The sequence below is a fragment of the Colletotrichum aenigma genome (assembly GCF_013390185.1).
Source record: "Colletotrichum aenigma strain Cg56 chromosome Unknown KSG_Cg56_contig01, whole genome shotgun sequence".
NCBI classification, from domain to species: Eukaryota; Fungi; Ascomycota; class Sordariomycetes; order Glomerellales; family Glomerellaceae; genus Colletotrichum; species Colletotrichum aenigma.
The window spans coordinates 2,054,379-2,079,377 of record NW_023500907.1 but is presented as its reverse complement, the minus strand read 5'-3'; the positions used below and the strand labels follow the sequence as shown (position 1 = coordinate 2,079,377).

Sequence of the window (24,999 nt, the reverse complement as noted above, 5' to 3'; positions counted from 1 at the left end):
ATAATACCTCTTGGTTTTGTCATTATTAGCGCATGGGAAAGCAGATTTATTACATTGACCTATTCTCTGTCGGAAGCAACTAGCCCTCCTGTGATTTGGTCCTGCGCTTCTCGGCATAAGTTGGTGGTCTCTCCAGCAGATTATCAAGACGTTGAAAGATGCGACCGACGCTGGCTACCTAGCTAGTTTCATCCACCGTTCACCGAGAACTGAGCCAATCTGAAGAGCATGTTTTTTATTGAAACCTCTCACTAATACCACAGCCCGATAAGGACGGATCTCCCTTCCGGTATGTGTGCCCTGATGTATATTTCGAGGCGAACCTCCCTCTTTCCTGACGCCGCCACTCCGACAACCGACTTAAATACGAGCTTACTATGGACAACGAAAGACACACGAAAGATTCTAAACGACGTTGTAACGTCCAGAGGCGGGCGCGCGGCTGTCCGCCGTGGCAGCGGCCACTGTACCTTCGCTCAACAGACGAGTGAGCTCTGTAATAGCAGCCCCCACTACGACCTCAGTGTCACCCTCAACAAGGATGTACAGCTTGGGGTCTGCTCCAGGAGGAACTTCCTTGCCTGCCGGATAGAACGTTCCCTTCGTGGTGATTGACACGCCAGTCGCCTCCAGAATCTTGGCCACGTTGGTTCTGTTTGTGACGGCCCATCTGGCCTTCTGCGGGAAGTCGTTGATCTCCAGCGTGGCGTGGTAAGCACCGGCATCAGGTCCCTTGTTGTCAATGGGCTGTCCAGAACGTAGCTGGCCAGCCTTGCCAAGGCGCTCGTTGATAGCACTGATCGCGGCACTAACAGCGTCCAGAGGCTTCTTGCCACCAGGGGCACCCGCGGCGGCCGGCGCGTCCTTGGGCTTGGCTTCTCCCTCAGGCTTGTTGGCGTTGCGTGATACAATCGCGGAGACGGCTGACTTAATGGCAGACGCGGCATCCTTGCCCTTGTCTTCCTCTGTCTTCTCTTCCTTCACGTCGTCTTCCTCGCCCTCGGCCTTGTGAGTCTTGCGCTCGCGAAGACGGGCGGCTTCACGCTCGGCATCGAGACGATCCAGACCCTTTCCACCGAAACCAGACGTGTCCTTGGCTTTGCCAGCCTTGACCTTGTCCTTGTGGGCCTTGCGCATCTCGTTCAGACGGTCAGGTATAGGTTGACCGCTCTGCTCCAACGCTTTGGCAATACCAGGAGCGCAGTTCTCTTGCTCTTCAGTGATGAAAGTCACAGCAGTACCCTTGTTACCGGCTCTTCCGGTTCGACCGGCGCGGTGGACATAATCTTCCAGATGGTTAGGGGCATCATAATTGACAACCAGCTTCAACTGTTTGACGTCTAGACCTCTGGCGGCAACGGAGGTGGCAATAAGGATAGGGACAATGCCCTTTTTGAAATCAGCAATCGTAGAGTCTCGATCAATCTGGTCTTTACCGCCGTGGATGGACATGCATGGGTAACCCTTCACCATGAGCTCCTTGAGCAAGTCGTCTGCCTTCTCTTGACGTTCGACAAAGATGAGAGTACGGGCGTCCTCGTCCTCGTCGTAAAGCTCACCAAGGAGTCCTAGGAGGTGAACGAATTTGGCGTCTTCAGGGATGACCTCGACCTTTTGCGTAATGTCTGGCGCTACGACGCTGCGGCCACCGACGGTTATCTCTACTGGAGACTTCAGCACCTTCTTGGTAAGGGAGTCAATGATGCGAGGCATCGTCGCCGAGAACAAGATGGTCTGGCGGTCAGGTCGCATGTTGGCAAAGATCTTCATGACTTGAGGCTCGAAACCCATGTCAAACATTCGATCCGCTTCATCAAGGACGACGTATGAGACGCGGCGCAGGTTGGTGACACGGCCTTGGTTGGCTGCCAGCAGATCAATCATGCGGCCAGGCGTACAGACAACGATTTCGGCTCCTCGCTTGAGCTCGGCAATTTGATCTCTGATAGGCGCTCCGCCGTAAGCGCAGACAGCCCGCAAACCCATGGCCTTGAGGAAAGGCTTACAGTCACGGTGAATCTGAACCGCCAACTCGCGGGTGGGGGTCATGATGAGGCCGATGGGACCATCGGTGTCCTTGATGGGAGGCTGGTCCATAATGTGACGGAACATGGGCAGGAGGAAAGCAACCGTTTTACCGGATCCAGTCTTGGCTACGCCGACCACATCGCGGCCGGACATGATGACGGGCAACGCCTGCATTTGAATGGACGTAGGCTTTTCGTATCCCAAGTCGGCGACGACATCCAGTGTTTGCCGTGTGAGACCACATTGAGCCCATTTCTGGACAGGCCTGGGAACATCTTTCCCGGAAACCTTGATGCCATCGAGTTCCAGACGTAGGTCGTTGGCCTCAGCTTCGGTCAAGGCTGCAAGCTCTGCCGGTTCAACCCAGAAGTTCTTGCGAATTGGCTGCAGGTCGAGCTTGCTGTAATCGATGGTGGGAATATCCTTCTTCTTGCGCTTGGCTGCCATGGCGAGGATTGCATTCGCATCTTTGTCTTCTGCCTTGAAGGCGTAGTCATCGTCACTGAAGTACGCCTCGGGTTCTTGGACCTTCTTCGATGATGTACTTGCCTTGGGAGCAGCAGGTTTGGGCTTGGTGTCCAAGTCGGCCATGAAGGCATCCAAGGGATCAACCTCGTCTTCCTCTTCGACATCCATCTTGTCCGCTGAGGATTCTTCGGTAGCGCCGTTCGTCTGAGCCGGAGCCGCGTCATCCATTGTGACGTCGGGCTTTTCCTCGTCTTTTGCTTCTTGCATTTCCTTCTCTCGCCGTTCGTGTGCTGCGCGAGCGGCCGCAATAGCCTCTTCCTCAGTCTCGGCAAAGTTGCCGCCGTCAGACTCATCGTCCTCGTCTTGATCAGCATAGGGGGTGTCATCAGCCTCGAGGGGAAGGGCGGGCAACTTCGTAAGTTTCCTCTTCGTTCCCTCCTCTTCGTCGAGGTCCAGCTTGCGTTTGCTGGGCAGCTTGTCGCTGTCGGCCTGCTTGTGGAAGCCGAAGGCGCTCAGGTTTCCTCGATTGGCGGGCAATGCGGAAGCTGAGATGTCTTGGTAAGCAAAAGTATGCGTGGCAGATCGCGGAACAAACGTACCTTTGGTGGTCTGCGCAACAGCAGCAGTACTCTTTTCAGGACGGCCGTCAAGCAAGCCCAGAACACCGTTCGAGTTGGATTGCTTGAGTGACGCCGCAGACTTTTTGGCAATCGCCTTTGGGTCAAATTTGCCTGAATAAGGCACAGCCGGCGATGCGGCTCCACATGTCGCCTGCGTCGCAGCTGGCGATGCGGCTCCAGGAGACGCGACAGCGGGTGAGGCCACGGCAGGCGACGCAACGGTGGGCGAAGCAGCGGCCGGTGAAGGCACGGACTTCTTGTCCATCTCAGCGAGGAGATTCCTAGTCTGACTTGGATTAACCTCATTCTCTTTGCTCGCCTTGTTCTCCCTGCTCTTCTTCCACGCCTCAAGTCTGGCGAGTCGCTCAGCCTTCTTGTCAGCTTCAGTCTGTGCTGGGGTAGGCTTGTGCTTAGCAGCCTATCAATCGTTGTTAGCGATGTTCGCATCAAGTATACATGGGGAATATTCATACCTCATTACCGGCAGTTGGCGTGCTGTCTGAAGGCGCCGCAGCGCGCGGACGGCTGTCATCGCGCCTGCTACGGGGATGGGAATCAGCCGTTCCTTCGCGCCTGGCGCGCACCCTGTCCCGAGAATCGTCCCGCCGCGGGCGATGGTCTCTGTCGTTGTCACGATGCCGCCGTCTGTCAAGCGACCGGTCTCGGTCAGCGTATCGGTCACGCGACCTCCTCCGGTCTCTGTGGCGGTCGTTGTCTCGTCGGCTTCCTCGATATGAATCATCGTCTCGTCGGTCTATGGAGCGGTCCCTGCGGCGGTAGGAGTCGCGATCACGGTCGCGATCTCGGTATCGGCGCTGCTCGTTGAACTTGTCAGAATGATCCCCATCGCGTCTCCCGTAGTGGTGTCTTCTCACATCGCCAGGGCTCCTGGACCGCGAGCGACGACGGTAATCTCTGCCGTCATCGCGGCGATCCCGATCGCGCCTGTCATCGTCTTTGCGGTGGCGTCTCGCGTTGTATTGGCTTCCTGCAGGCGATGGTGAGCGCGAGTCCCTGGTCCGAGCCATGTTGTAGGTCTCGAACTCTCAGCAAGACACTACGTTGGTGAGAGCTACTTTTTTTTGCTTCTTGTTCTCGCAGGGTTCTGTCACTCTGGGTGTCAACCACTGTTGGAGCTTGGCTCTGACAGCTCCGTAGGGTAAAATGATGATGGTGTGAAGAAGGAGCGTCGTCAACAGATCGGTCTGCTAGGATGGCGATGCTGATGACATGCGGCTGGAGAAGTTTGAGAGGGGCGGAAAAAGGTCGCGACGTGATAATTAGGTTGCTCCAGGCCGCCCAAACGTGAGGTCAGACCTTGCGGCAAGGACCCACTCTGGTAGACCAATCGAAAAATTCCAATTTAATTCCCCGGAATTCAGCTAGCCTGTAAGGAACTCACACCGGCGCTTCACCTTGATCAACGCCATCGCTACAGAGCTGAATTCATCTTGATTTCCCCCCACGATCATCTGAAGTTCTTGGCAGTTTCTTACTTTTTTTTTTTTTTTTTTTTTTTTTCCATCTTACTTCAATCAAAATGGCCGGCCTGGTCGCATATGACAGCAGTGACGAGGATGACGATGTCCAAGAGACTATCCCTCAGGAGAAGGTGCCTTCACTCACTCACTACTCCTTTCTCCCAAGCGGTTCACTAACTCATCATCCACAGACTGAAACTTCAAAAACAACGGCACCGCCCCCACAGCAGGCCGATTCGAGTAAGCAGTTGTGATAAACTCGGTCATCTAGCTCTTGCGAATCTCACATTGACAAAATTCTTTGAAGATGCCAAGCCACCGTCACCACAGCCACCAAAGCAAGAGGCTCAGGAGCCGCAACCACCGTCAGAGAACATAACGATCGGCCCCGTTCAGCAACATTCCGTTCCTCTAGGACCTGCCCTACCATCCATGGGAGCCCAGCTACCCCAGGGGTCGTTGTCACAAGCAGCCGACGGTGCAGACTCGCCCTACACAGCCTCCCGCGCCCTCCTCCGCGACCTGACCCTCCCCCCGGTCCCGAACTTCGACATCCCCCCCTCGCCTCCAGGCTCCCCTCCCCCAGCCCTAACCGCCAAGTTCACCCAGTTCATCGAACTCAAGAAGAAGGGTGTGCACTTCAACGCCAAGCTGGCCCAGTCCTCCGCCCTACGCAATCCAAGCCTCACCGACAAGCTCATGGACTTCGTCGACATCGACGGCCGCGGCGGCTACGCCACCACGCTGCCCCACGACATCTGGGACCCCACGTCTGAAGCAGTTCTCCCGGAGTGGGCCACCAGGACCGCGCTGCGACAGAGCCAGGAGCGCGTCCGCGCCGAGCGTGCTGGGCTGAGGAAGGCCGGCGGGCCAGTCGAGTTCGTTACAGCGGCTGCCGGCGGTCCTTCTGCATCCGAAGTCGCGTCTCCCGGTAACGAGGCGGCGGCGGCGGCGGCTTCGGCTTCTTCGTCCGAGCAGGGGGCCCTCTCCCGCGCGGAGAAGCGAAAGGCGGGCGGCGGCTGGTAAGGTAGTGTGAAAAGTCGATCCCACGCCCCCCCTCAGCTCTTAGTGCATACGGCATATGGGCATAGTCAGCGCTCGCGAAGATCAGTTTGGGGTTACATGGCCTTGCATTACGCGCTGCGTGGGGTTGGACAGGCAGGAAAAAAGAGGAGCAAGGTTTCTGCAGGCGTCTCAGGATGTCTTGGGCCGAGGCGCGCTTCACGAGTGGTCTTCTAGCACGTGGATTTGCGATGAGAAGTCAGTGCTTTTCATCTGCGTTGACGGCGTCTGATTGTAAGCGAGGAGAGATGAGAAGGAGGGAAAAGGCATTGTGATACCCCCTTAGGACGATGACATCCGTGTGTTCCTCGTGTATCCTATGTATGGGTGTGCACCGTCATCCGTGTCGTCAGAGCAGAAGAAGTCCGGGACACGGACCGAAGATGAATTTTGGACGACAGGTGACGGGAATGTGCGTCAAGCAAGAAGGTTGAGAAGCCGTAGGGGTGAAGATGGGGTGAGTTTCATGACGTCGGAAATAGGCTTAATCTTGTGTGAACAACTGGCATCGCGAGGTTGTCAGTTAGAACCTTCCTGCTGGGCATACCAATCTGTATCAAAAGGGACGGTGATTGCGGAACGTGTATCATGATTTAGCTATTGCAGCCATATAGCGCCCAGCTTCACTGTGTATCGTCATCTCACAGAGGTCAAGGTATCGAAATCTTCCACACATAGCACGTAAATCCTCCCCCATGAGCGCAGAAGTAAACCATTATTTCGAACCAGCGAGCAGACACCTTGCCTCCCCATATCCAGTTTTCCCTATGCGTTTATGTTCTCTAGTCGTAAGGCTCGCTTGCTTAAGAGCTGCAGGTAAGGTTGAGACCGATCTTCTTGAGGGCGGCGCCGACGTTAATATCAGTAAGGACGGTGCCAGCAGCCAGAGCATCAGCAAAGTACGACAGTCTCTGACCGCCGTTAACGACGTCCTTGCCGTTCAGGCCAAAGGGGATGACGCCGTTCTCGCAAGCGGGCTTCGCCTGGATGGCCGTGAGGACGGGGGCCTGGGAGATGTTGGCGCGCATGTTGACGTTGTTGTCGCCCGGATGCAGAACAAGGTTGTCAATATAGACGGTGCCGATTTCGTTATTATTGAGCAGGTTGCGGAAAGAGGCGTTGCCCTGGAAAGCTTCGTGTCAGTTACGGCAGCAACCTGGCTGACCTGCATGAACTTACGATTTCGAGAGTGATGACGGAGTGGTTGGGGATCGTCACTTTGCCCTTGAAGTTGTCGCCATTGGCGTCGGGGGTCAGGCTGATCTCGCTCTCTGTGACATTGAGTCCCTTGAAATCGTTGAGGGCTAGGTTTTGTTAGCTTATCATGCGATAACTTGGGGGCTGAACTCAGATCGTACCCTGCAGGGTGACCGTGTTCTTGAAGGTCACGGGGTATCTCTTGGGGAGTCCAGAGACCTTGACGTGGGTCTCGCCGTAGACTGTGACTCTGAGGGATTCGTTTGCTTGGAACCAGGTGTTGAACGTTGTGAAGGCCGCCATGTTCTGGATCTGGATAGGCTGGCTGATGTTGACGGTCTGCTCCTTGACGGACTTGGTCTCGGGGAAGTTGATAGTCACAAAGGGGGTGTGCGGCTCCAAGTCCTCGAGGTACATGACTCCCTCGAAGCCCTCAATCGTGGCCTTGACCTTGCCGTCCGATTTCAAAGTCGAGTTGATGGCCATGGTGTATGAGTTGGACTTTGTGTTGGAGAGGGTAATTCCATCGACAACGAGCTCGGCCTCGTCGAGCTTATGCTGGGCAATCTTTGGAACGGCAACCAAAATGCTGCAGGAAGGGTCAGTATCATGCCTGGAGGAGCGTTCCGGTAGTTAGTAAGGATCTGATCGCGTGTACTTACATGACTGGGACGACAATGGCGGTGATGACCACCAGCAGGAGCAGATACGCCCACCACAGCTTCTTGCAATGCCTCATGCAGGACTTATTCTTTCCGCTTCCTCCAGAATTGACACCGTTCAAGGCGTTTTCGGAATGGTTGATATCTTGCTTGTCCCTCATCTTGACCGAGTCGTGCTGTGCGTCTTATGTGTGTGTTATGCGTTGTGGGATGCAATAGTCGTAGAGTTGTTGCTCGCTTCCGTAACAGGCCGATGTTTCTCTCGAAGGAGGCGAAGGAGCAAACAGTCCGCTTGGATGTCTCGATGACAGCTGAACGATGGCGGGCAGGGTATCGAGGAACCAAGCAGTCGAGTGGGACCAAAGGTGTTTAAGTACAGAGATCGAGAGATGCTTTCTGGGGTAAGGGCTGGGGATGCCGGGGAATAATGGGCACCCTTAAAGCATCACACGGTAGCGATAGCTCAAGATCTTCATGTCCACAATGGTTCAAGCATGTAACCCTCTCGCTCGCCTCGACCCATTCGACTAAGACGCCCCGACTCGGTAGGTAGACGGGGTAGTCTAAAGTTGGGTCGCGGCGCAGGTACATACCTGGGCTGGGCGTGAATGGATATTGAGTACATATGTGCCCGGCGTACATTTTGACCTGTGTTCATGGCAAAACGAAGTGGGCATGTACCATCCATAGTATCCGTACGTCGTGTGCGTGGGCTATCTATCCAACGGATACTTGGCCCGACTGCGTAACAAGGAGTCGGGATCGACCAGTCAGATGGCACGGCGTGACTGGATGCAGATGAAAAAGCTGTCAGGTCACCAAGATTTGACGTCCGAATCTGCGCTTGGGAGGGTTCAGGATGGATGGTACGGATAGGCTGGCGGCGGTAGACTTGCAAGGGCAGGCCGGGGCAGCGTCCAGATTGGGTGGCATGCCGAGAACAAGGTCGACACCATCTCGAAGCGGTTGCCCCGCGTTGTGTGTCGAGCAGAGCCGGGGTGGTCCCTTGCGCGGTGCCTAGTAACACGCAGAGTTGCAATCCTGCTGGGCGACCGGCTGGCGGTCCCTCGGCATCTTGTGAAGAGAATTGAGGTCTTGGGTCAAGCATATGAAAGTGATCTCGTGTGTGGTAGCACTGATTTGCATCTGCGGCGCAATATACGGGCTCTGGTGGCTTGGCCGCCAAAAGAGGCAGGGGAGCAAGGCGAGAACGCGGGTTGGCCATTGCATTTGGAGACCATGATGCCGTCTTTTTGAATTGTCAGCCCATGATAGGGCGTTCGGGTCGTCGGTTGGCTTGAAGAGCCGGAGAAGTCTGAGAACTAAGATGGGTGCGGCGTGAAAAGAATAAACGGCTGGGGGGCGACGGTTTGCATTTTTGGAGATGAGACAAGCTTCATCGTGGAGGCAAGGAATCCAGTGGACGTTGAGCTTTTCCCAGCAGCGGCCTAATGGCCACTAGGCAGGTCCGGCTGGCTTCTAGCGTTGGAGAGGGAATCCTCGCCTGTCCAATCAAAGTATCACGGCCCTGAGGCTGACGGCTGTTCGTCGTGCCCGCAAAGTTGCCGTGCGCCACTGGTGAAGTCGTCGGACTCTGCCCAGGGGCCAATGAGCAGCTTGGCCTCGAAAACCCCAGGGCTGCCTTCTGGATCGCGCCGAATCTTGGCTGCCCAAGCCACGATGAACGCATGGCGTCGAGGAGCATCACACGACGGATTTCGCAGGAAAGAGCTGACAAACAAGCACCAGGCAAAGTGCTAGTGAACCACGGATGGGAGGGATTGCTGGCGTGCACAGATGGGCGGGGGAAGAGCACCAGTTCGTGGATACAAGCAAAGTACGTATGCAGAGAAAAGGACGGTGTCGAAATGACAGCGCAGAGGGAGCGGCAGCAGACCGAAATGGGGTGAGGAAGCGTTTGGATTGGCTGGACACAACGAAATAGCCTCGGAGATTTGACGCAGGAAGCCAATGATTTGCTTCGAGTACGAGAGAACGAGGCACCCCAAGTACCTGCCCTGCCCAGCTAGTCGAAGGCAAAAAAGTGGAAAAAAAATATTAGGAAGTGGAGGGGGCCTGTTGCCAGCGCCCACTAAAAAAACTGAAAACGAAGAAGGTGCTCTCATTCTGGGACGAGGCACCTGCAGACTGCAGGACGGCGAAGGGCAGCCGACATTGAAGTCGTCCATCGCGTGCCCACCCCAACCACTCGAACCCCTGCATACCCCGGCCTGGGCACGACGGGTGCTGGCGGGGGAGCGGAGGCCGCTGCTGCACTTTCTTTTTGGACGGGGAACCTGGGCGCGCAAAGGAGGGGGAAAGGCATCGGGCAGTGGAGAATCACAACCCAGAAGCACCAGGTGCCTTACCTAGCGCATCTCCACCGGAAATCACACACCAACAACAGCAACTGAGCGGCCAACGACATGCGTCTCGTCGCTGATGACCAGTGGAGTGGAGCTGAAGCTGCTCGATGCTCTGTGCGTCCACCCTCTTCACAGTGTTGCCGCCTCTCTCGTCTCTCAACATGGGAAGCTCTCGGGGAAGGCTGTCACTCCGTGTCACACCCACTTCGACATTCGAAGTCTTTCTCGTCTGTACTACTATGCTACAGCATTTGCAATTGTTTGGGTTGTCCTCGTTGTCGGTCTCTTCTTTTCTCCCCGTCGTCACCGACCTCATCGTGTGCCACGCGGGATGCCGTCAACCACCCCTGCACAAGCTTCTTGCCCGAGTGGGCTGGGGCTGACTCGACTTGGTCCGACTCGACTCGATTCAATCGGCCGAGTACTACGTTGGGACCCGAAGGCAGAAAACCGAAGACGAAGGAACATCGTCTGCTTCCTTTCCAAATACATTAAACTCGTCCAAAACTCTGCCAAACCCACTATCCTTCGCGATCCGATCATCCGTGGTTACTCACAGAGCCACAATAGCATCACTAACCGTGTTAGAGACGTATGGATCCTACATCCATCCATCATGCCGCGCAATGTACCTCTCACAACCTGCCCCAAGGTTCGAGCTCCTCACGCGACGTCTTTCACGATCCCGTCGCCGCCGACAACGGTTCCCGGCCTTTCAACCTCCCAACAGACGTAATTCCGTCTCAAGTCGCTGCACCGCCTGACGTTAACTGACCGAGAATCGTGGAACCCAACCCACCACGCCGGGACATTTCTGTTGTTGGCTGTCTTGGTGGGCAGCGCTCGGATCTAACAATGACAGCGAAGCCGTCGGATCGGAAATAAATTCGAAAGACACCACTGAGGGTTTCGTTTCAAAACGTCGGGCCGACCACTGATAGGATGGCAATAGCTGCCAATGATTGGCATCCGAAGCCTAACCCTGTTATTCGAAATCCAGAACTCTCTGCGTCCTTCTACATTCATATATGACTCTACACGGCTGAGCGAGCCAGCGGAATTGCGACGCTGTCGTATGCCTTGGTTTCAGAACCCATTCCGCCATCACCCACCATCTTTTCCTTATCAACCCTTCATCTCAGCTCACAATGTCCAGGCTGACCCTGAACTGAGCTGAGGCGCATCCCACATTTGTGAGGTCAGGGACCATGCAATCGCAGCGTTGAGGGCAAAATGATAACGTCTACCCCGCGATGCCAGTAATTTGCCCCCTTCGGCCAACGTTCGAAGAGCCTCCTCTTTTCAGCTGGTGTACAGGCATGGCGCTGTCAATCTACAGCTTCGACTTCACCCACAGGCTAACCCTGTTCTCGAGCCCAGACTCGCCGTCGTATATATCCCTCTCAACTTGGCGAGTGTTGATCTGCCGCATACATTAGCAACCGACGTCTCACCAGGGTCTTGCGTTTGGATTGTAGTGGTGTCACTTACAAACTTGGGGCCCAGCTCGCTGATGTTCTTCGCACCAAGTAGCCTCATGCATGTCTCCGTCTCGGCCTTCAAGACTAGACTAAAGTTAGCGACTCGTCAACAACGACATGTCTTTGCACACGTAAGACTCACTTTCGAACGTCCTCTCCACACCGGCCTGGCCACCAGCACCCAGACCGAAGAGGGCAGCGCGACCAACGCCGACAGCCTTCGCACCCAGGCACAGAGCCTTGACAACATCTGTTCCACGCTTGATACCGCCGTCGACCCAAACCTCGATCTTGTCAAACACTTCAGGGCAGTACTTGCGGATCTCGAGCAAAGTGTGAACCGCAGGCGGGGCCGTGTCGAGAGCACGGCCTCCATGGTTCGACAAGATGATGGCCTTCACTTGAGGCGCATACATGGCAGCCAGGTAGGCATCCTCGTGCGTCTGCAGTCCCTTGAGAACGATGGGCAGATCAGTGTGCTTTGCAAGCCAGGGAAGGGTTGTCTTCCACGTCAAGTCAGCTGCCGTTCCAAAGAACAGCTGCTGGCCGACACCACCACCGCCTGGCCGCTTAGCCTCCTCAGTCTTGGAGTTTGACTCTGACTCGACCTCGAAGGCTCCCTCAAACTGCTGCTTCTCGTCAAGCTCACGCTTGCCGGGCCAGGGGGCGTCCAGCGTCAAGCAGACATACTTGTAGTGATCTCTCATGGCATTGATGCGCTTCAACATGGCCTCACTCTTGGCCCTGTCGTTTTGGACGTAGAGTTGCCATCCGAAGACCTGGCCTGGCTCGGCACCCTCAATGATTTGTTCTGGGGTCATTGAGGCGTTGTTCGATACGCACTGCATCGCATTGAACTTGGCAGCAGCCTTTGCAATGCCACGCTCGCCGTCAGGATGGGCGAGTCTGGCCATGGCAGCTGGTGACACAAACAGCGGAAGCCCAACATTGTGGCCCAGAATTGATGTAGAGGTATCAACTTGAGTACAGTCAACAAACACGCGCGGCCTGAGCAGAATCTGCCTGTATGCGCGGCCGTTGTTGCTCTTCGTCCAAAGGTCATCCGCAGCCGAGTAGTAGTATGCCCATGCCTTCTTGGGGATCAACTTTGTGGCAGCCTCTTCAATCTCATCAAGGTTGAGCAGTGTCTCCAAGCGAGGCGGTCCCTCCTTAGGCTTCGCGTCTTCTGCCTTGGCCGGCGCGGGCTGCAGCAGAGCCAGCGACTCAGGATCTATCGTGCCGAGGCAGTTTTCGGGCTTCAGGTTCTCCTCGAGGATACCTGGGGGGTGGATAGGGTCGTACTCGTCGGTCGCATCTTTGCCGGACAGCTTCACGATGATCTTGGAGCCGCCGGGGTGGGAAGGGAGGAATTCGGTCACGTCGTACACCTTGCCGTAGAGCACTACCCAGCAGCTTTCCGGGGTGTTGTGCTTTCGCACTGATGGTTTCGGTGTCAGCAAGGAGGAATTGGGGCAGAGAAGCCGACGTGGACTGACCTTCTTCAGCAGTGAATACCTTGGACATGATGTTTTAGCTGTTCGCGGTCTCGAATTTCAACACGAAAACTGGGACGAACCTCGACGAGACGAAGCGGGCACCATCGTCGTAATAAGTCGCCTGCCATTCGGCGGTAATTACCCCGTACGTATGGCCTAGGAACCAGTCCCGTGGGGTTTGATCTGGGGTTGGGGGAGCACGTCCGTGAAAGCAAGCCTGATACGGGTGCTTACACAATTCTGGATACGTATACGGTAGGCGTAGGAGAAAGCTGCCCAAATAGGTGCACATGCATTAATAAGAATCCCCTGATTGGTCTTTTGAATGGAACGTCTTTCTGATAAGACCTTAGAAGAGGTCGAGCTTCACGGGAGTGACCGGGAAGGATTTCCAGTGCAAGTCCAAGAGTGCATCTTGATGCTTCACTGTCTGCACGTTTTAATCAGTGCCGCAAACCTGTGATGACACCCAGTTCCTCTCTGGGTGCTGGCATCATCAAAATGCAGTCAATCGACCCCAGACATCGGAAGGGTGTGGATGCAGACAGCTCCAGCACAACACTTCGTAACCCGACAACCATCGAATCACACCGCACTTTTTAGTCAAAAGCTGTGGCTCCTTTTAAATGGGGAACAATGTCGAGCAGGACCCGCCCGTGGAAAGAATGCCGCGAGCCCGCGAAAACACCGACTTTGCCCCCCGGCCGACTTCGGACATGTCGGCGCGGCTCTCGGCGCTAGGACCACCTCAACCCGCTTCGCTTCGCTTTGGCGCGGCAGTGTGGGCAATTAACTGGAAGGGGGGGACGTCATCCATTCGCCCTTCAGCCGTCGCAAATTTCGTACTTTTATAGATGAGCAACACCAAAGGCCATTCACTGTGTTTCCAATCGCATAGATACCCCCCCACGATTGCTACCAACAACTTACCCATTTTGCGTTGCGTAAAGGAGAAGCTTTTTGAGTTCAATCGTACCAGTCTTGCAGAATGCGTACTTCAATCACGACGAGCGCACGCGACGTATCCCGCCTCTGTGCGAGGTGCCGGCGACAAGCGACCGTGGCCCGGGTAGCCGGGACGGGAGCAATGACCAGCACGCCGCTGGCCGCGAGAAGCACAACACAATGGGGCCCGAAGCCCTCTAACTGCCTCACCCAGACAAGGTGGATGTCAGCGACGGCCTCCCTCTCCCGACCGGCGACAGCGGCGTCGAGCGAGCAGACGGCCTCCTCCGCGCAGGAGAGCGGCAGCAAGCCGCCGGCAACGCACTACGACTTCTTCCCCATCACGCTTCCGGACGGGCCGCCGCCCAAGGGCCACTTCCCCATCGACCAGCGCGCCCTCCGGCGCGAGTTCCTCCGGTTGCAGGCCAAGGCGCACCCAGACATGCACCCGGCGGAGCTCAAGAACCGGGCGGAGGCGACGTCGGCGCGGATCAACGAGGCGTACAAGACGCTGTCGAACCCGCTGCTGCGGGCGCAGTACCTGCTGCAGCTGCGGGGCGTGGACGTGGCCAACGACGAGACGCTCAAGGTCGAGGACCCGGAGCTGCTAATGGTGGTGCTGGAGGCGCGCGAGGAGATTGAGGAGGCGGCGGCGGAGAGCGAACTCGAGGGCCAGCGGGAGGCGAATGAGGGCCGGATACGCGAGAGCGAGGAGGTGCTGGAGGACGCGTTCCGGCACGACGATATCGATACGGCCAAGAGGGAGGCGGTGAAGCTGCGGTACTGGGTCAATATCCAGGAGAGCCTGCACAACTGGGAGGCGGGGAAGCCGATTGTTTTGCAACACTAGTTTTCGAGGGAAAACGAGGTGATGCGAAACATTTCCATAGTGTCTTGTAAATAAAAAAGACATCGAGGAGGGGAAAAAGTGTATATCTAAGCTGGAAGGGTTCGCTCGTCATCATCGGCTGATGGTGGGCCGATGTTTGGAAAGATACCCGCGCACCGTTCATAATTTAATGCATTCACAACTCCCATGCATTCCGGCCGATCCCTGTCTCGCGCGATCGTGGGTAGTCAAAATGGACGGGGTGAGAGCGAGTCGTGTTTGGCAAAAAATCCCGATGGCCCAGACACGCGACCGCTTTAAAATAGTTCAGCGAATGTTGTGAAAACCAGCCTCCTTGATTCCGACTGTTCACCGACGGGGTAAATTTGAGGCAGAATCAACAAGTCGGTTTTGGGCAGCTTGCCCCGTTTGAGAGCTTCCCTCCAGCTACCTACCGTGATGCCAGTGCGGGTCCGGCCAGACTGGGAACTGGTGACGGACACTGCTATCCTCACAACAGCTATGAGACTGACCTTCGTGAATTGAAAAGAGTCTATTCTTCCTGTGCTAGAGCGATTAGTTTTCCTGTGGTTATATATCTTGCTCTGCTTTACTAACATCGTCCTGATTACCATCGTCGTTATCGTCACTATCGTCCGTAAGAAAAGTAGTCAAGTACATATATCAGGCGGTCTATCTAGAAACCTGGGAAGTGCCTTGATAGAGCAACTCCTCCAATTATGAGCCCTCAACCTAGAAGCCCAGAATCTCGAAGTCGTTCTAGGTCGACATGAAATAGTTTGTTGTGTAATGATTAGCTTCGTTCGTTGTACAAGCTCCCGTCGTACAATGCATGTTTTTGACTTTTGATGGTGGACCCTTGCACCCCTTCACAATGTGAACCTCTCCGAAGCTATTACCCCACCATTCCACCTTGCCTGCCTAACCTTACCAATGACGACCAACGGACAGCTCAGCTCCAGCTCTGCGACTTCAACACCCTAACGCCAAAAACAAGAACCTCACGAATTTCACTCACCCCCACGAATAACCCTACAAACGAAGGAAAGAAGCAACGATGGCGCCCTCGCAAAAGGTCGCCGAGCGGCTCGCCCAAGCCGAGTCCGCGGGCGACAAGGCAGCGGCCTACGAGGCCATCATCACCGACATCAAGAACCTCTCCTCTCCGCCGACAATCACCTCCGACCTGAACGCCGTCCTCGACGCCTTCTTCGCCGCCTCGCTCGGCATCGTGTCTACCCGCGCCGTCCTTACGACCTTCGTCAAGGTCCTCCGCGACCTCAAGAACGACGACCTCTGGATCGCCGTCGGCACGCACACCCTCTTCCAGCTGAGCGCCCAGCCGTCCTCCTTCCTCGACCAGGCCGCCGCCGTGCGCGAGCTCGTCGCCGAGGCCCACGAGAACAACGAGGACTTCCTCGACGCCGCAAAGTCCCTCGCCGAGATTCCCCTCGACGGCTCCCAGCGGAAAGTCACAAACGACGACAAGGCCCGCGTCTGGGTCCGCATCGCCCGCAACTACCTCGAGGTCGACGATACCACCGCCGCCGAGACGTACGTCAACAAGCTCAAGAACATAATGCACACCGTCCAGGACCGCGACCTCGACCTGCATTTCAAGCTCTCGCAGGCCCGCATCCTCGACTCCAAACGCGACTTCCTGGGCGCCAGCAACCGCTACCACGAGATCAGCCTGAGCCCGGCCATCGCCGAGGAGGAGCGCCTGCACACCCTCAGCATGGCCGTCAAGTGCGCCATTCTCGCCCCCGCCGGCCCGATGCGCAGCCGCGCGCTCGGCAAGCTGTACAAGGACGAGCGGTCCGCCGGGCTGGACGAGTTCGGCATGCTGGAGAAGATGTTCTTTGACAGGCTGCTCGCGCCCGCGGAGGTGGAGAAGTTCGCGCAGGGCCTGCAGCCGCACCAGCTTGCGACGACGGCCGACGGGTCCACCGTCCTGGCCAAGGCCGTCGTTGAGCACAACCTACTAGGTGCCTCGCGCCTTTACCGCAACATCGGCTTCGAGGCGCTCGGCTCGCTGCTCGGCCTGGACGGGGAGAAGGCGGAGGAGACGACGGCGCGCATGATTGAGCAGGGCCGGCTTCTCGGCCGGATCGACCAGCTTGAGGAGGTGATTTGGTTCGAGGGCGGCGAGGCCTCGGGCCAGAAGGGCAGCGGGCGGGCGGAGGTGACGGTCGGCAAGGAGATGAGGCAGTGGGATGCCAACGTGCAGAGCATGGCCGAGGAGGTCGAGAATGTGACCAACGCTTTACAGAAACAGTTCCCCGTGAGTACCACCCCTTTCTTCGACATATTCTGTGCAAACGCGGTTGATAATCGTCCTACTCAGGAATTCGTGGAGGCCAACTTGGTTGTATGAAATGACGGCTACGACTGGATGATGAACATATCTGGCGTTGTAAAGGGGGATCACTGGCGTTCAGGGGAATCACACACAACAAGCATAGCACATGAGACCACTCATCAGGGAGGGCACCTCGGCAGCCGGAAGGGCAGGCAGCCGACAATAGAGAGATGTCAGCAAGAAAGAGAAAAAGGGTGCATCATAAAAGGTATCTAATCCAAGTCTCTCATCCGCACGACCACGTATCCCTCACTTAGCGACCGTGGGTCGCCCGACTCCTCGTCAAAGGAGATGTCCTCCTCCTTGTACCGCTTCGTGCGTCGCGACCTGCGCGAGTTGGGGTCGCGCTCTAGTTCGATAAAGTTGCCCAGCGCCTCGGCGATGTGGCCGCCCATCCAGTCGTAGCCTGCCGGGGTGAAGTGTACGCCGTCGTCCCAGTACTTCTTACGCTCTCTGTCTGGGAGGGCGTGGTAGGGGATTCTGGCGTTGAGATCAAAGGCGTAGCTTAGCTGCGGTCAGCGTTTCTCTCCTTTTTCGCGTGACGACTTCGGTTGTGAAGAAGTAGACTTTGACTTACTAATTTGGCGCCTCATGTGAGAGTATGGCGGAGTTGAGTTGACTCCGCGCAGCGTCCACCTTTGTATGCTTAATGGCAGTCTCGGGTACTGTTAACGCGAGGACCTTGCTTCCCTTCTCAAGGGCTGTGTTGTAAACTGCTAGGAGAGACTGGAAAATCTTCTCTGGAGGCACGCTATATGCCAAGTCGCTGCAAGAGCGTTAGCACTTATCCGAGATGCGGCCACAATGAATGAGGTCGAACTTACTTTGTGCCGCCCAGGATAATAACCCAGTCGTACACTGTTGGGACTGATTTACCGGCGGCGGGATCAAATGATACTGAGTTCACTTCATTTCATCAATCAGCATCATACATGAGAAGCTATGAGCGAGACGTGAAGTGAGATATCGTATGAGATGAAAGTGGACGGCGGCAACGGACCTTCGCTCGCGAACCGCTGTGCAAAAGCACCCTGGGTGACGACATCTCCCGGCATGCCGTTGTCGGTGGCGATGACTTGCGTGTGGGACAAGTCCTTGGATAGCTTCTGCGTCAGAGCAATGGAGTACGGGTGGTAGACTGAGCCGTAAGCCGAGAACCCGGCCGTCAGCGAGTCGCCGAAGCAAAAGATGCGGAGCGTCTTCTCCTTGGCCATCTTGGTCTGCCTCTTCCGTGCCTTTTGTGGTCTTCTTTCCCGGCTCCCGTCCTGTTCGTCGTCTTTCGGTCTGTTCCGAACGGAAATGTGGTCCCCAGACTGATGCCGATGTACTTCCAGACTCGTTACAAGGTACCCGATTGAATGATGCAATCGAGGGCGGGTGATGATGCAAATGAAGCAAGGTTGTCAGCGTCGGAAGTAACGACTCAGAAGGATATTCAAGCGGTGAAGGATATTCAAATCTATCTTGAGACGAACGGCTGGTACGTGAGAGGTGCAAGTCGAGATACTGTAGATGTCGGAGGTCGTTGAGGCTGACGGAGGTGACTGAGGTCAGGTGGGGAGGCAGCAGCGGTCGGGTGGTCACTGCGCGCACGGGATTGACGGACAGGGAACCTACGGTGGGGGCGGGGACGGGTCCAGTGGAAGGGGGGAGGGTTGGCGAGGAATGGAACCGCCTATGATGGGGAGTTCCCTGGGCGGGTTTTAAGGCTCCTGCAGCGCACCAGGGTCCCCCGCCTGCCGCCAGCCGAGCATACCTACCTATGTATGGTACTTCATACCTGATGCTGAAAAGGCAGCCAGGCACCTCAGCACGCGATGACTGACAATGACTGTGAGCACAGGCAACAGCAGAGAGGCAGTGCCTGCTTCATCTCCTGGTCCCACCATGTCACAGCTTGCGGCCTGCTCTCGTCGGGGGGCGCTGATGTAAGCTCTTTGGATACCCAGATGCATGTCACCGTCCACGGATGATCTGAAGCACAAGCCGGACGGACCGTCTTCTAGAGAATTCCACGCAAAACGAAACACCATGGCAACTGGACTTGGAGGGCAAAACGTTTCCTTTTTCTGGAAAGTTTCCTGACAAGGTTTCACAGACCCCCACGAATGTGACAGACAGCATAGCAGAAGGATGAATCAATCGTCAAGAAACCCCTGTCAAAGAGGTGCTGTTGATTTCTTTCCTGGCCTATCTACTTCTTTTTGGCATCATCTTGTATCTCTCGCCGTCTGTCGTTGGGCCCTTTAAATACCGTTATAAAACATTAAGCACATCTATACACATCCGTTGCCCCATCCCAGATTTCGTTTGGTATCTATCTCCACGTCCAAGACAATTTGGATATCATGAGTAGGTCGTCATGGAGAAACAAGAGAGAGAGAGAGAGAGAGAGAGAGAGAGAGAGAGAGAGAAAAGCCAGATCACAAGGGGTATTGCCTCCATGATTACGTTTCATCATCATTACGCAAGTTCGGGCTGGTGCCATCGGCCTCTTTCCGTGTGCCACCACCGTTCCTTGTCCTTCTTCTCCGCCGCCGACGAGGACACATTCCAGCGTCCGGTGCAGCCTTCCTTGCCGTTGGGAATGTCCTCGCCGTTGCTGCCAGCCATCAAGTCTGACATCTCGACTATTCCGCCACGCTCGTCTTTCGCGCCAGAGTCCGGACGCAGGTTGTATGAGATACGGCTCTCAACGGTACCCATGAAACCTGCCAGTCCGTACTTCTCCAACAGCGTGCCGTCTTCATCAATGACGTTGACAAAGAACCGCGGGAAAGGCCGCGCGGCTTCGAGGCGGGCCTGCGCTGCCAGACGGGCCTGGTGGAGATCGGTGCACTCCAGGAATGTCTCGGTGGGCGGTAGTGTGGCGGCCTTGGTCGGGAATTTGGACTTGGTGGGGGATCCGGGCGCCGCGGCGGGGAACGAGGCGCTTCGGGCAACGGGCTGGCGGAATCGGTCGCTGGCAAGGTCGACGCGCTCGTAGGGGCGGCAGAGAGCTTGAAAGATACCCTCGGGGTCGTTCGGGGTGCGGAGGCTGCGAAGGGAGGGGAAGCCGGAGGCTGCAATGCTGCGGGCGAGGATCGAATCCGCTGCGTTTGCGTGGGTGGTGTTGCTGGTGATATCCCAGTGGAGTTTGCGCAGGGAACCAGACGCAAGATAGGGCATGAGCCAGATGAAAGTGTCTGTGGGGAGGGTAGGGGCGAAGCTCTGGACGAGAGTGAATGCTTCGAGGTAGGTGAAGTTGGAGAAGATGCGAGCCAGGGCCGGCAGGGATTCGAGGTTGATGTGGCGCAGAGTCAGTTTCTGGATCGCCTGGCTTGTAGGCAAAGTCGCCAAGGCCGAGATTCCGGCACAAGTGACACCGGGGACGTGGGAAAGAGATAGTGTGCGCAAGGGAGGGAGCGAAAGGAGGGCGTTGTCGTTGAAGGCAGTCACCGGCATGTGAGACAGGTATAGGTGCTGCAAGGACGTCAGGTGCATCAGCGCCGAGCTGACGAGATTATCGGGAGTGAGCGTCGCGCCCGGGAGGCAGTGAATCGTCAAAGTGCTGAGGTGAGCCCAGTCGACGTGATATTCGAGGAAAGTAGCGCTCTGGTGCGGTTGCAGATCGCCAGGCGTCACCATCTCGCGCTGGCGTTGGGTTAATGTTGGGACATTATCAGAAGAGTTCGAACGGCCCAATCGGTGCTGTCGCTGGAAGGGTGAGGGCTGGACCACCCAGTCCATGTGCTTAAGACGCTTGCGGGTCGAGAGGGCGTGGTACAGCTTGCTGAAAGAGTGGCTGTACTGAGGGTGAAGACCGATGAGGCGCTCAAAGTTGGGACAGGCCATGATGAGGGCAGCCACCTGGTTGTGATAATCCTCCAGCGCGACGCCGACGGGCGGGCTGGGGACCTTCACGGTGTGAACCATGGCGGCGAGGTACGCGTTCGATCTCAGAGTTCGTCGTAGAAGCATCATTCTGGAGCCAAGTGCGAGCTTGTACTTCTTCTTCTGCGCGGTCGAGTCTGGTCCCACCAGCTGGATGTCCTCGTATCTTAAAGTCGTCAGCAAACAGAACGGCGTTGTAGGAAAGAATATCTCACAAGGCCACTCGTGCGTATTTGCACCATTTTCGAGCAGTCAGGCTGATGGAGCACAGATCCCTCATCCAACATGTCGCACAGCTTTCACTACTCCTGTCAAGATGTAACTTCTTAAGCTCGCCCAGGATGAGCTCCAGCACCTCTCCAGGCAGCTTTGCAAAGATCTCACCAGGCTGGGCCTTCTTCCTGAAGACGACAGGCTGGCTGGGTCGCTGATACAGGTAGTCAGGTCTCCACGAGTCCCTCGATTCGAAACTGGACCTGTTGCTGCTCCATGACGAGCTCCTCGACCTCGAGTCGAAGCTGTCCCTCGGGCTATTGACGCTGGTTACGGTGACAGTGGAAGCCTGTGAGAGCTTCCGCGGTCTGTTGAGTGGGGTGACGGGCATGGCCTCGACGACACCCTTGGATTCGGCGGATGTTGTTTGCAGGGCGTACGGTACGCGGGCTATCCGCGGGCTCGATCGTGCGGGCGACATCGCGTTCATCGCATTCATCGAGGAATCACGCTTGGAGTATAATTCCGTAGGGGCTCCAAAGTATGCTGGGGCCGGTCCGTGGCTGGCGGCCATGACGGGGGTCAGGGTGACTGCGGTAGCGACTGACGGGCGTGAAGAGAAACGGCCGGGGACTCTCAGGCGATTACCATCGTGTACGACGTAAGTGGAAGCAGCAGGGGAGGCGGAGGCTCGTCTCTTGTGTTGTTGAACTCTAGGATTGTTGCTACTGGGGTGGGAGAAGACGTGTTAATAGGTGAGATCCAACAAGAGCAATCGGAAATCGGCAACGGCCCCAGTCCCAGTGTCCAAGCCAAGAAGGTACAAGCAATCGGCAAACAGTGAAAGCGAGAAACAGAGAAGATTAAACAAGCGCCAGCATGACGTGACGAATGGGGGGGGGGGTTCAGTCATGTTTAATACGAAAAGACGGGAGGAAAACAGCACAGAGGCCGGCACTCGCACCAGCGCTGGCACCGGCGGGGAGGCTGTAGCCTGGACCCTAGGCTTTCAGCGGAGGCAGGCTGCGTAAGGTACTCTGTACCGTAACTACGGACACCAACACATCCGTGGAAGACACACACAAAACGCAACGACAGACAGGTGCATCGGCAGTGCTCAGACAATGGCTCTGATCATCCTATCCCAATGGAGCGTGATGGCACTGATGGGTGCCCGCCCATCGACCATCCACCGGCGGGGGGGTTGCCATGGGCCGTGGAACCAAGGGCCCTCCCACCCCTCCCACCACCCCCTTGGGGGCGCACTTGGAGCTTGAAGGGGGTCCCTGGCACCTGGGACCGGCGAACCTCAGCCGTGGGTTGTCGCGGGTGTTGTGTCGAGTCTTGGGAAGGCGTTGCAAGGCGGCCGGGCTAAGCAACGCCGTAGTCGAGTCGCGCAACCCGGCAACGTGGGCGCGGCGAACGACGACGACTCCCTACTCTAGCACTTGCGCTAGGGCTTACACTATGTGCGGCGCGAAGAGGGACGAGAAGAGGAACAGAAGGAAAAAATCTTGTTGGTCTCTGGCAGCAGCCAGCCTTGGAGCCGTATCGTGCCGCTTGGCGGGTAGCGGCGCGAGTCTTGTCCTCGCCGGCCACTGGACAGAGACGCGCGCCACTGTTCCTGGTGGAAATTAGGAAGCTCCTTTGGTCCCCTGGTTCCTGCTGGGCTTATCGTTTCCTTCCGAGAAAACGTCTGCAGTCTCCGTTCTCGTGCTCCCTGGCACCCAAGTGATTGAGAGCGTCCGCTCCAGGTCGGAAGGGTGGGTGATTTGCGGCTGCTGGCAAGGATGAAGGATGATTCAAATCATGGGTCTGCCCAACTTTGAGCTGCAGATTGGAGATTGGAGATGAAAGAGCAAGGGGGTCGTATGTTGCGCTATGTGTCTTTTTGGGCAAGGGGGAGACATGGAGCAGAAGTCCAAGTCGAACTCGGGGGAACCAAAGCTCCATCCATGTTGGGGGGATGACGATGCGTGTCCATCACCAGAAGTGACAGCTCGCGATCAGCGAGCTCTCGTCTCCGCCCGCGCCGAGGCTGGGCGGAAGATCTCGTGGGGACGCAATTTTAGAAGAAGCAGGTTCGAGGAACGACTGCGGCATTGAAGGAAGCGGCTTGCTCGTCTGTGGGATTTTCCCGCATGCTGCTGCTGCATGTGTCTTGTCTTTCCAAGCCTTCCCGAAAAGCAAGTGTGCAAGTGCAAATGGAGAGAGCATTTCCAATAACCAACACTAACAGGCACCCCGTCGGCTCAGCTCCACGTCCCGCTTGGAAACATCGGGCGCCGATGAAATGAGGCGTGGAGCAGCGCCCCATTAAACTCTTTCGGGAGATCGCACGACGCGATAACAGTCGGACTTGTATCCAAAGTCGTCATCCAGATTTCCAGATTTTATCTTCAAAAATGTGGGCAAGAGACGGTGGAAAAACAGAAAAACGCAGCATGAACATGCACATGCGCAAACAACGTGGGTACCAGGGATTGACTTTGACAAAACGGGATAATCGGATGAACCTGAAGCCCAAACGACCCCGTCCCAACTCGCAAATGGATGAAACCATCCTCAAAGTCAGGACAGGCATCGAAGAGGGCGCAGCAGCAGCAGAAAAAGTGCTGCAGCATGAGGCACGCGGTAACATAAATGACTAGCAGGCCCGGAAAATGACTAGTAAATCCGACTGCAGCAGAGACGAACACGAACGCATTCTCATGCAAAGTGAAGTGTACATGCGCGAAGGGCAGAAAACAGACTGACAGCCTGACCGACGGATTTTTTGACGCGCGCGCGAAAACGAGAAACAAAATTGCGATGGAAAGCAAAGGTGGATGATGAACCCAAGAAACGGGGGCGGCCAATGGAAGACGGAGGCGCGAAAACCAGAGAGTAGGACGAAAGAGGGACTTACGAGACTTCTGATTTGCTGCTATTTTTGACATCGAGAAAGACGTGGGCGTAGACGCCTCGGCGGATCTCGTTAGCACGCTTCTCGTCCAGCGCCGAGAGGGATTGCCTGGCCGCGGGGGCAGGCTTGAAGCCGTGGTTGATGCTGATATTGTTGCTATCGCCGTTGTCGTCGTCGTACTGCTGGACTCGCGTCCCGCGGTTGCGATCGTAGTAGCCACCACCACCGTGACTATGGCCCCGACTGTAACCATGCACGCCGTGGCCGTAGCCGGGAACGTATGTCGGGTCGAATCGATGAATGCTGCCGTGGCCGTTCATCGCGTGGGTGCCCGCACCACCACGGGTACCACCACCGCCGCCGATGACGACGCCGCCGCTCCCGCCGCCGCCAGCGGGTGGGATCTCGTAGTACTGCCGTCCGCTAATCATTTCGCCGTGGATTTCGGGTTTTCCGAGTCTCAATGGCTCGTTGCGTCCTCGTCTTGGCCTTCGGTGAGATTCCGTTGTTGCTGGGGCGCTGACCGACTCTTTTTCGCTCCTCACAATTCTCTTCTCTTTCTCACTCAAACTTCCGCCGCGCCGCTCGCCGGGGCCGTCTGAGGGGGAGACTGCCCTTTTTATTGTCGCCAAAGGGTGCCCGCAACTTTGGTCCTCATGAGGTCGATGTGCCGTAATTTTGTGTGTTTTTAATATATTCCAACGTGGGGAGCTTGGCTAGTTGCCGTCGTTGCCTTGTCGTGTGGGTTCTCGATTCAGTAGCCGACCCGCCCGTTACCAAGTTGAAGGCATCACCAAGCAGGGACTGAAGCGAGCTGAGCTGAAAGGATAGGGGTCGGAAACAGTGGAAGCCAAGCTCAGACAAGCCGGCCGGGACCCATATACCCAAGCAATCCGAACAACCAAAATGAAGAAAATCAAGGAACGAGTCGAGACAAATATGTACCAATGCTAAGAAAGGGGGCGGTTGCGCGCACTCGAAACACAGAGA

At 56.4% G+C, this 24,999-nt stretch overlaps 9 protein-coding genes across 9 annotated transcripts; 3 read left to right on the top strand and 6 right to left on the bottom strand.

Annotated features, from left to right (window-relative positions):
* Nucleotides 1–405: 405 nt before the first annotated feature.
* Nucleotides 406–3,858, bottom strand: PRP5 (Pre-mRNA-processing ATP-dependent RNA helicase PRP5; the record flags this gene model as incomplete). The annotated part of the gene is made up of 4 exons (XM_037315804.1): nt 406–3,041; nt 3,096–3,534; nt 3,590–3,656; nt 3,701–3,858. 4 exons carry the CDS (start codon nt 3,856–3,858, stop codon nt 406–408), a joined length of 3,300 nt encoding a protein of 1,099 aa, XP_037184719.1.
* Nucleotides 3,859–4,656: 798 nt separating this feature from the next.
* Nucleotides 4,657–5,623, top strand: mug151 (Meiotically up-regulated gene 151 protein; the record flags this gene model as incomplete). Its single annotated transcript, XM_037315803.1, has 3 exons — nt 4,657–4,728; nt 4,789–4,837; nt 4,905–5,623. 3 exons carry the CDS (start codon nt 4,657–4,659, stop codon nt 5,621–5,623), a joined length of 840 nt encoding a protein of 279 aa, XP_037184718.1.
* An 839-nt stretch (nt 5,624–6,462) lies between these two features.
* Nucleotides 6,463–7,679, bottom strand: CGCA056_v000541 (uncharacterized protein; the record flags this gene model as incomplete). Its single annotated transcript, XM_037315802.1, has 4 exons — nt 6,463–6,783; nt 6,839–6,963; nt 7,018–7,445; nt 7,519–7,679. The coding sequence occupies 4 exons, from the start codon at nt 7,677–7,679 to the stop codon at nt 6,463–6,465; spliced, it is 1,035 nt and encodes a 344-aa protein (XP_037184995.1).
* Nucleotides 7,680–11,217: 3,538 nt separating this feature from the next.
* CGCA056_v000540 (Cytochrome b2) lies at nt 11,218–12,889 on the bottom strand (the record flags this gene model as incomplete). Its single annotated transcript, XM_037315801.1, has 4 exons — nt 11,218–11,307; nt 11,376–11,449; nt 11,508–12,803; nt 12,862–12,889. 4 exons carry the CDS (start codon nt 12,887–12,889, stop codon nt 11,218–11,220), a joined length of 1,488 nt encoding a protein of 495 aa, XP_037185772.1.
* A 1,059-nt stretch (nt 12,890–13,948) lies between these two features.
* Nucleotides 13,949–14,656, top strand: CGCA056_v000539 (J-type co-chaperone JAC1; the record flags this gene model as incomplete). Its single annotated transcript, XM_037315800.1, has 1 exon — nt 13,949–14,656. The coding sequence occupies one exon, from the start codon at nt 13,949–13,951 to the stop codon at nt 14,654–14,656; it is 708 nt and encodes a 235-aa protein (XP_037186322.1).
* A 1,057-nt stretch (nt 14,657–15,713) lies between these two features.
* On the top strand, nt 15,714–17,033 carry csn-4 (COP9 signalosome complex subunit 4; the record flags this gene model as incomplete). The annotated part of the gene is made up of 1 exon (XM_037315799.1): nt 15,714–17,033. The coding sequence occupies one exon, from the start codon at nt 15,714–15,716 to the stop codon at nt 17,031–17,033; it is 1,320 nt and encodes a 439-aa protein (XP_037185266.1).
* Nucleotides 17,034–17,230: 197 nt separating this feature from the next.
* CGCA056_v000537 (uncharacterized protein) lies at nt 17,231–18,232 on the bottom strand (the record flags this gene model as incomplete). The annotated part of the gene is made up of 4 exons (XM_037315798.1): nt 17,231–17,522; nt 17,596–17,784; nt 17,843–17,924; nt 18,019–18,232. The coding sequence occupies 4 exons, from the start codon at nt 18,230–18,232 to the stop codon at nt 17,231–17,233; spliced, it is 777 nt and encodes a 258-aa protein (XP_037184919.1).
* A 1,249-nt stretch (nt 18,233–19,481) lies between these two features.
* CGCA056_v000536 (uncharacterized protein) lies at nt 19,482–21,678 on the bottom strand (the record flags this gene model as incomplete). Its single annotated transcript, XM_037315797.1, has 2 exons — nt 19,482–21,057; nt 21,107–21,678. The coding sequence occupies 2 exons, from the start codon at nt 21,676–21,678 to the stop codon at nt 19,482–19,484; spliced, it is 2,148 nt and encodes a 715-aa protein (XP_037184496.1).
* Nucleotides 21,679–24,008: 2,330 nt separating this feature from the next.
* On the bottom strand, nt 24,009–24,440 carry CGCA056_v000535 (uncharacterized protein; the record flags this gene model as incomplete). The annotated part of the gene is made up of 1 exon (XM_037315796.1): nt 24,009–24,440. One exon carries the CDS (start codon nt 24,438–24,440, stop codon nt 24,009–24,011), a length of 432 nt encoding a protein of 143 aa, XP_037184497.1.
* Nucleotides 24,441–24,999: the final 559 nt, after the last annotated feature.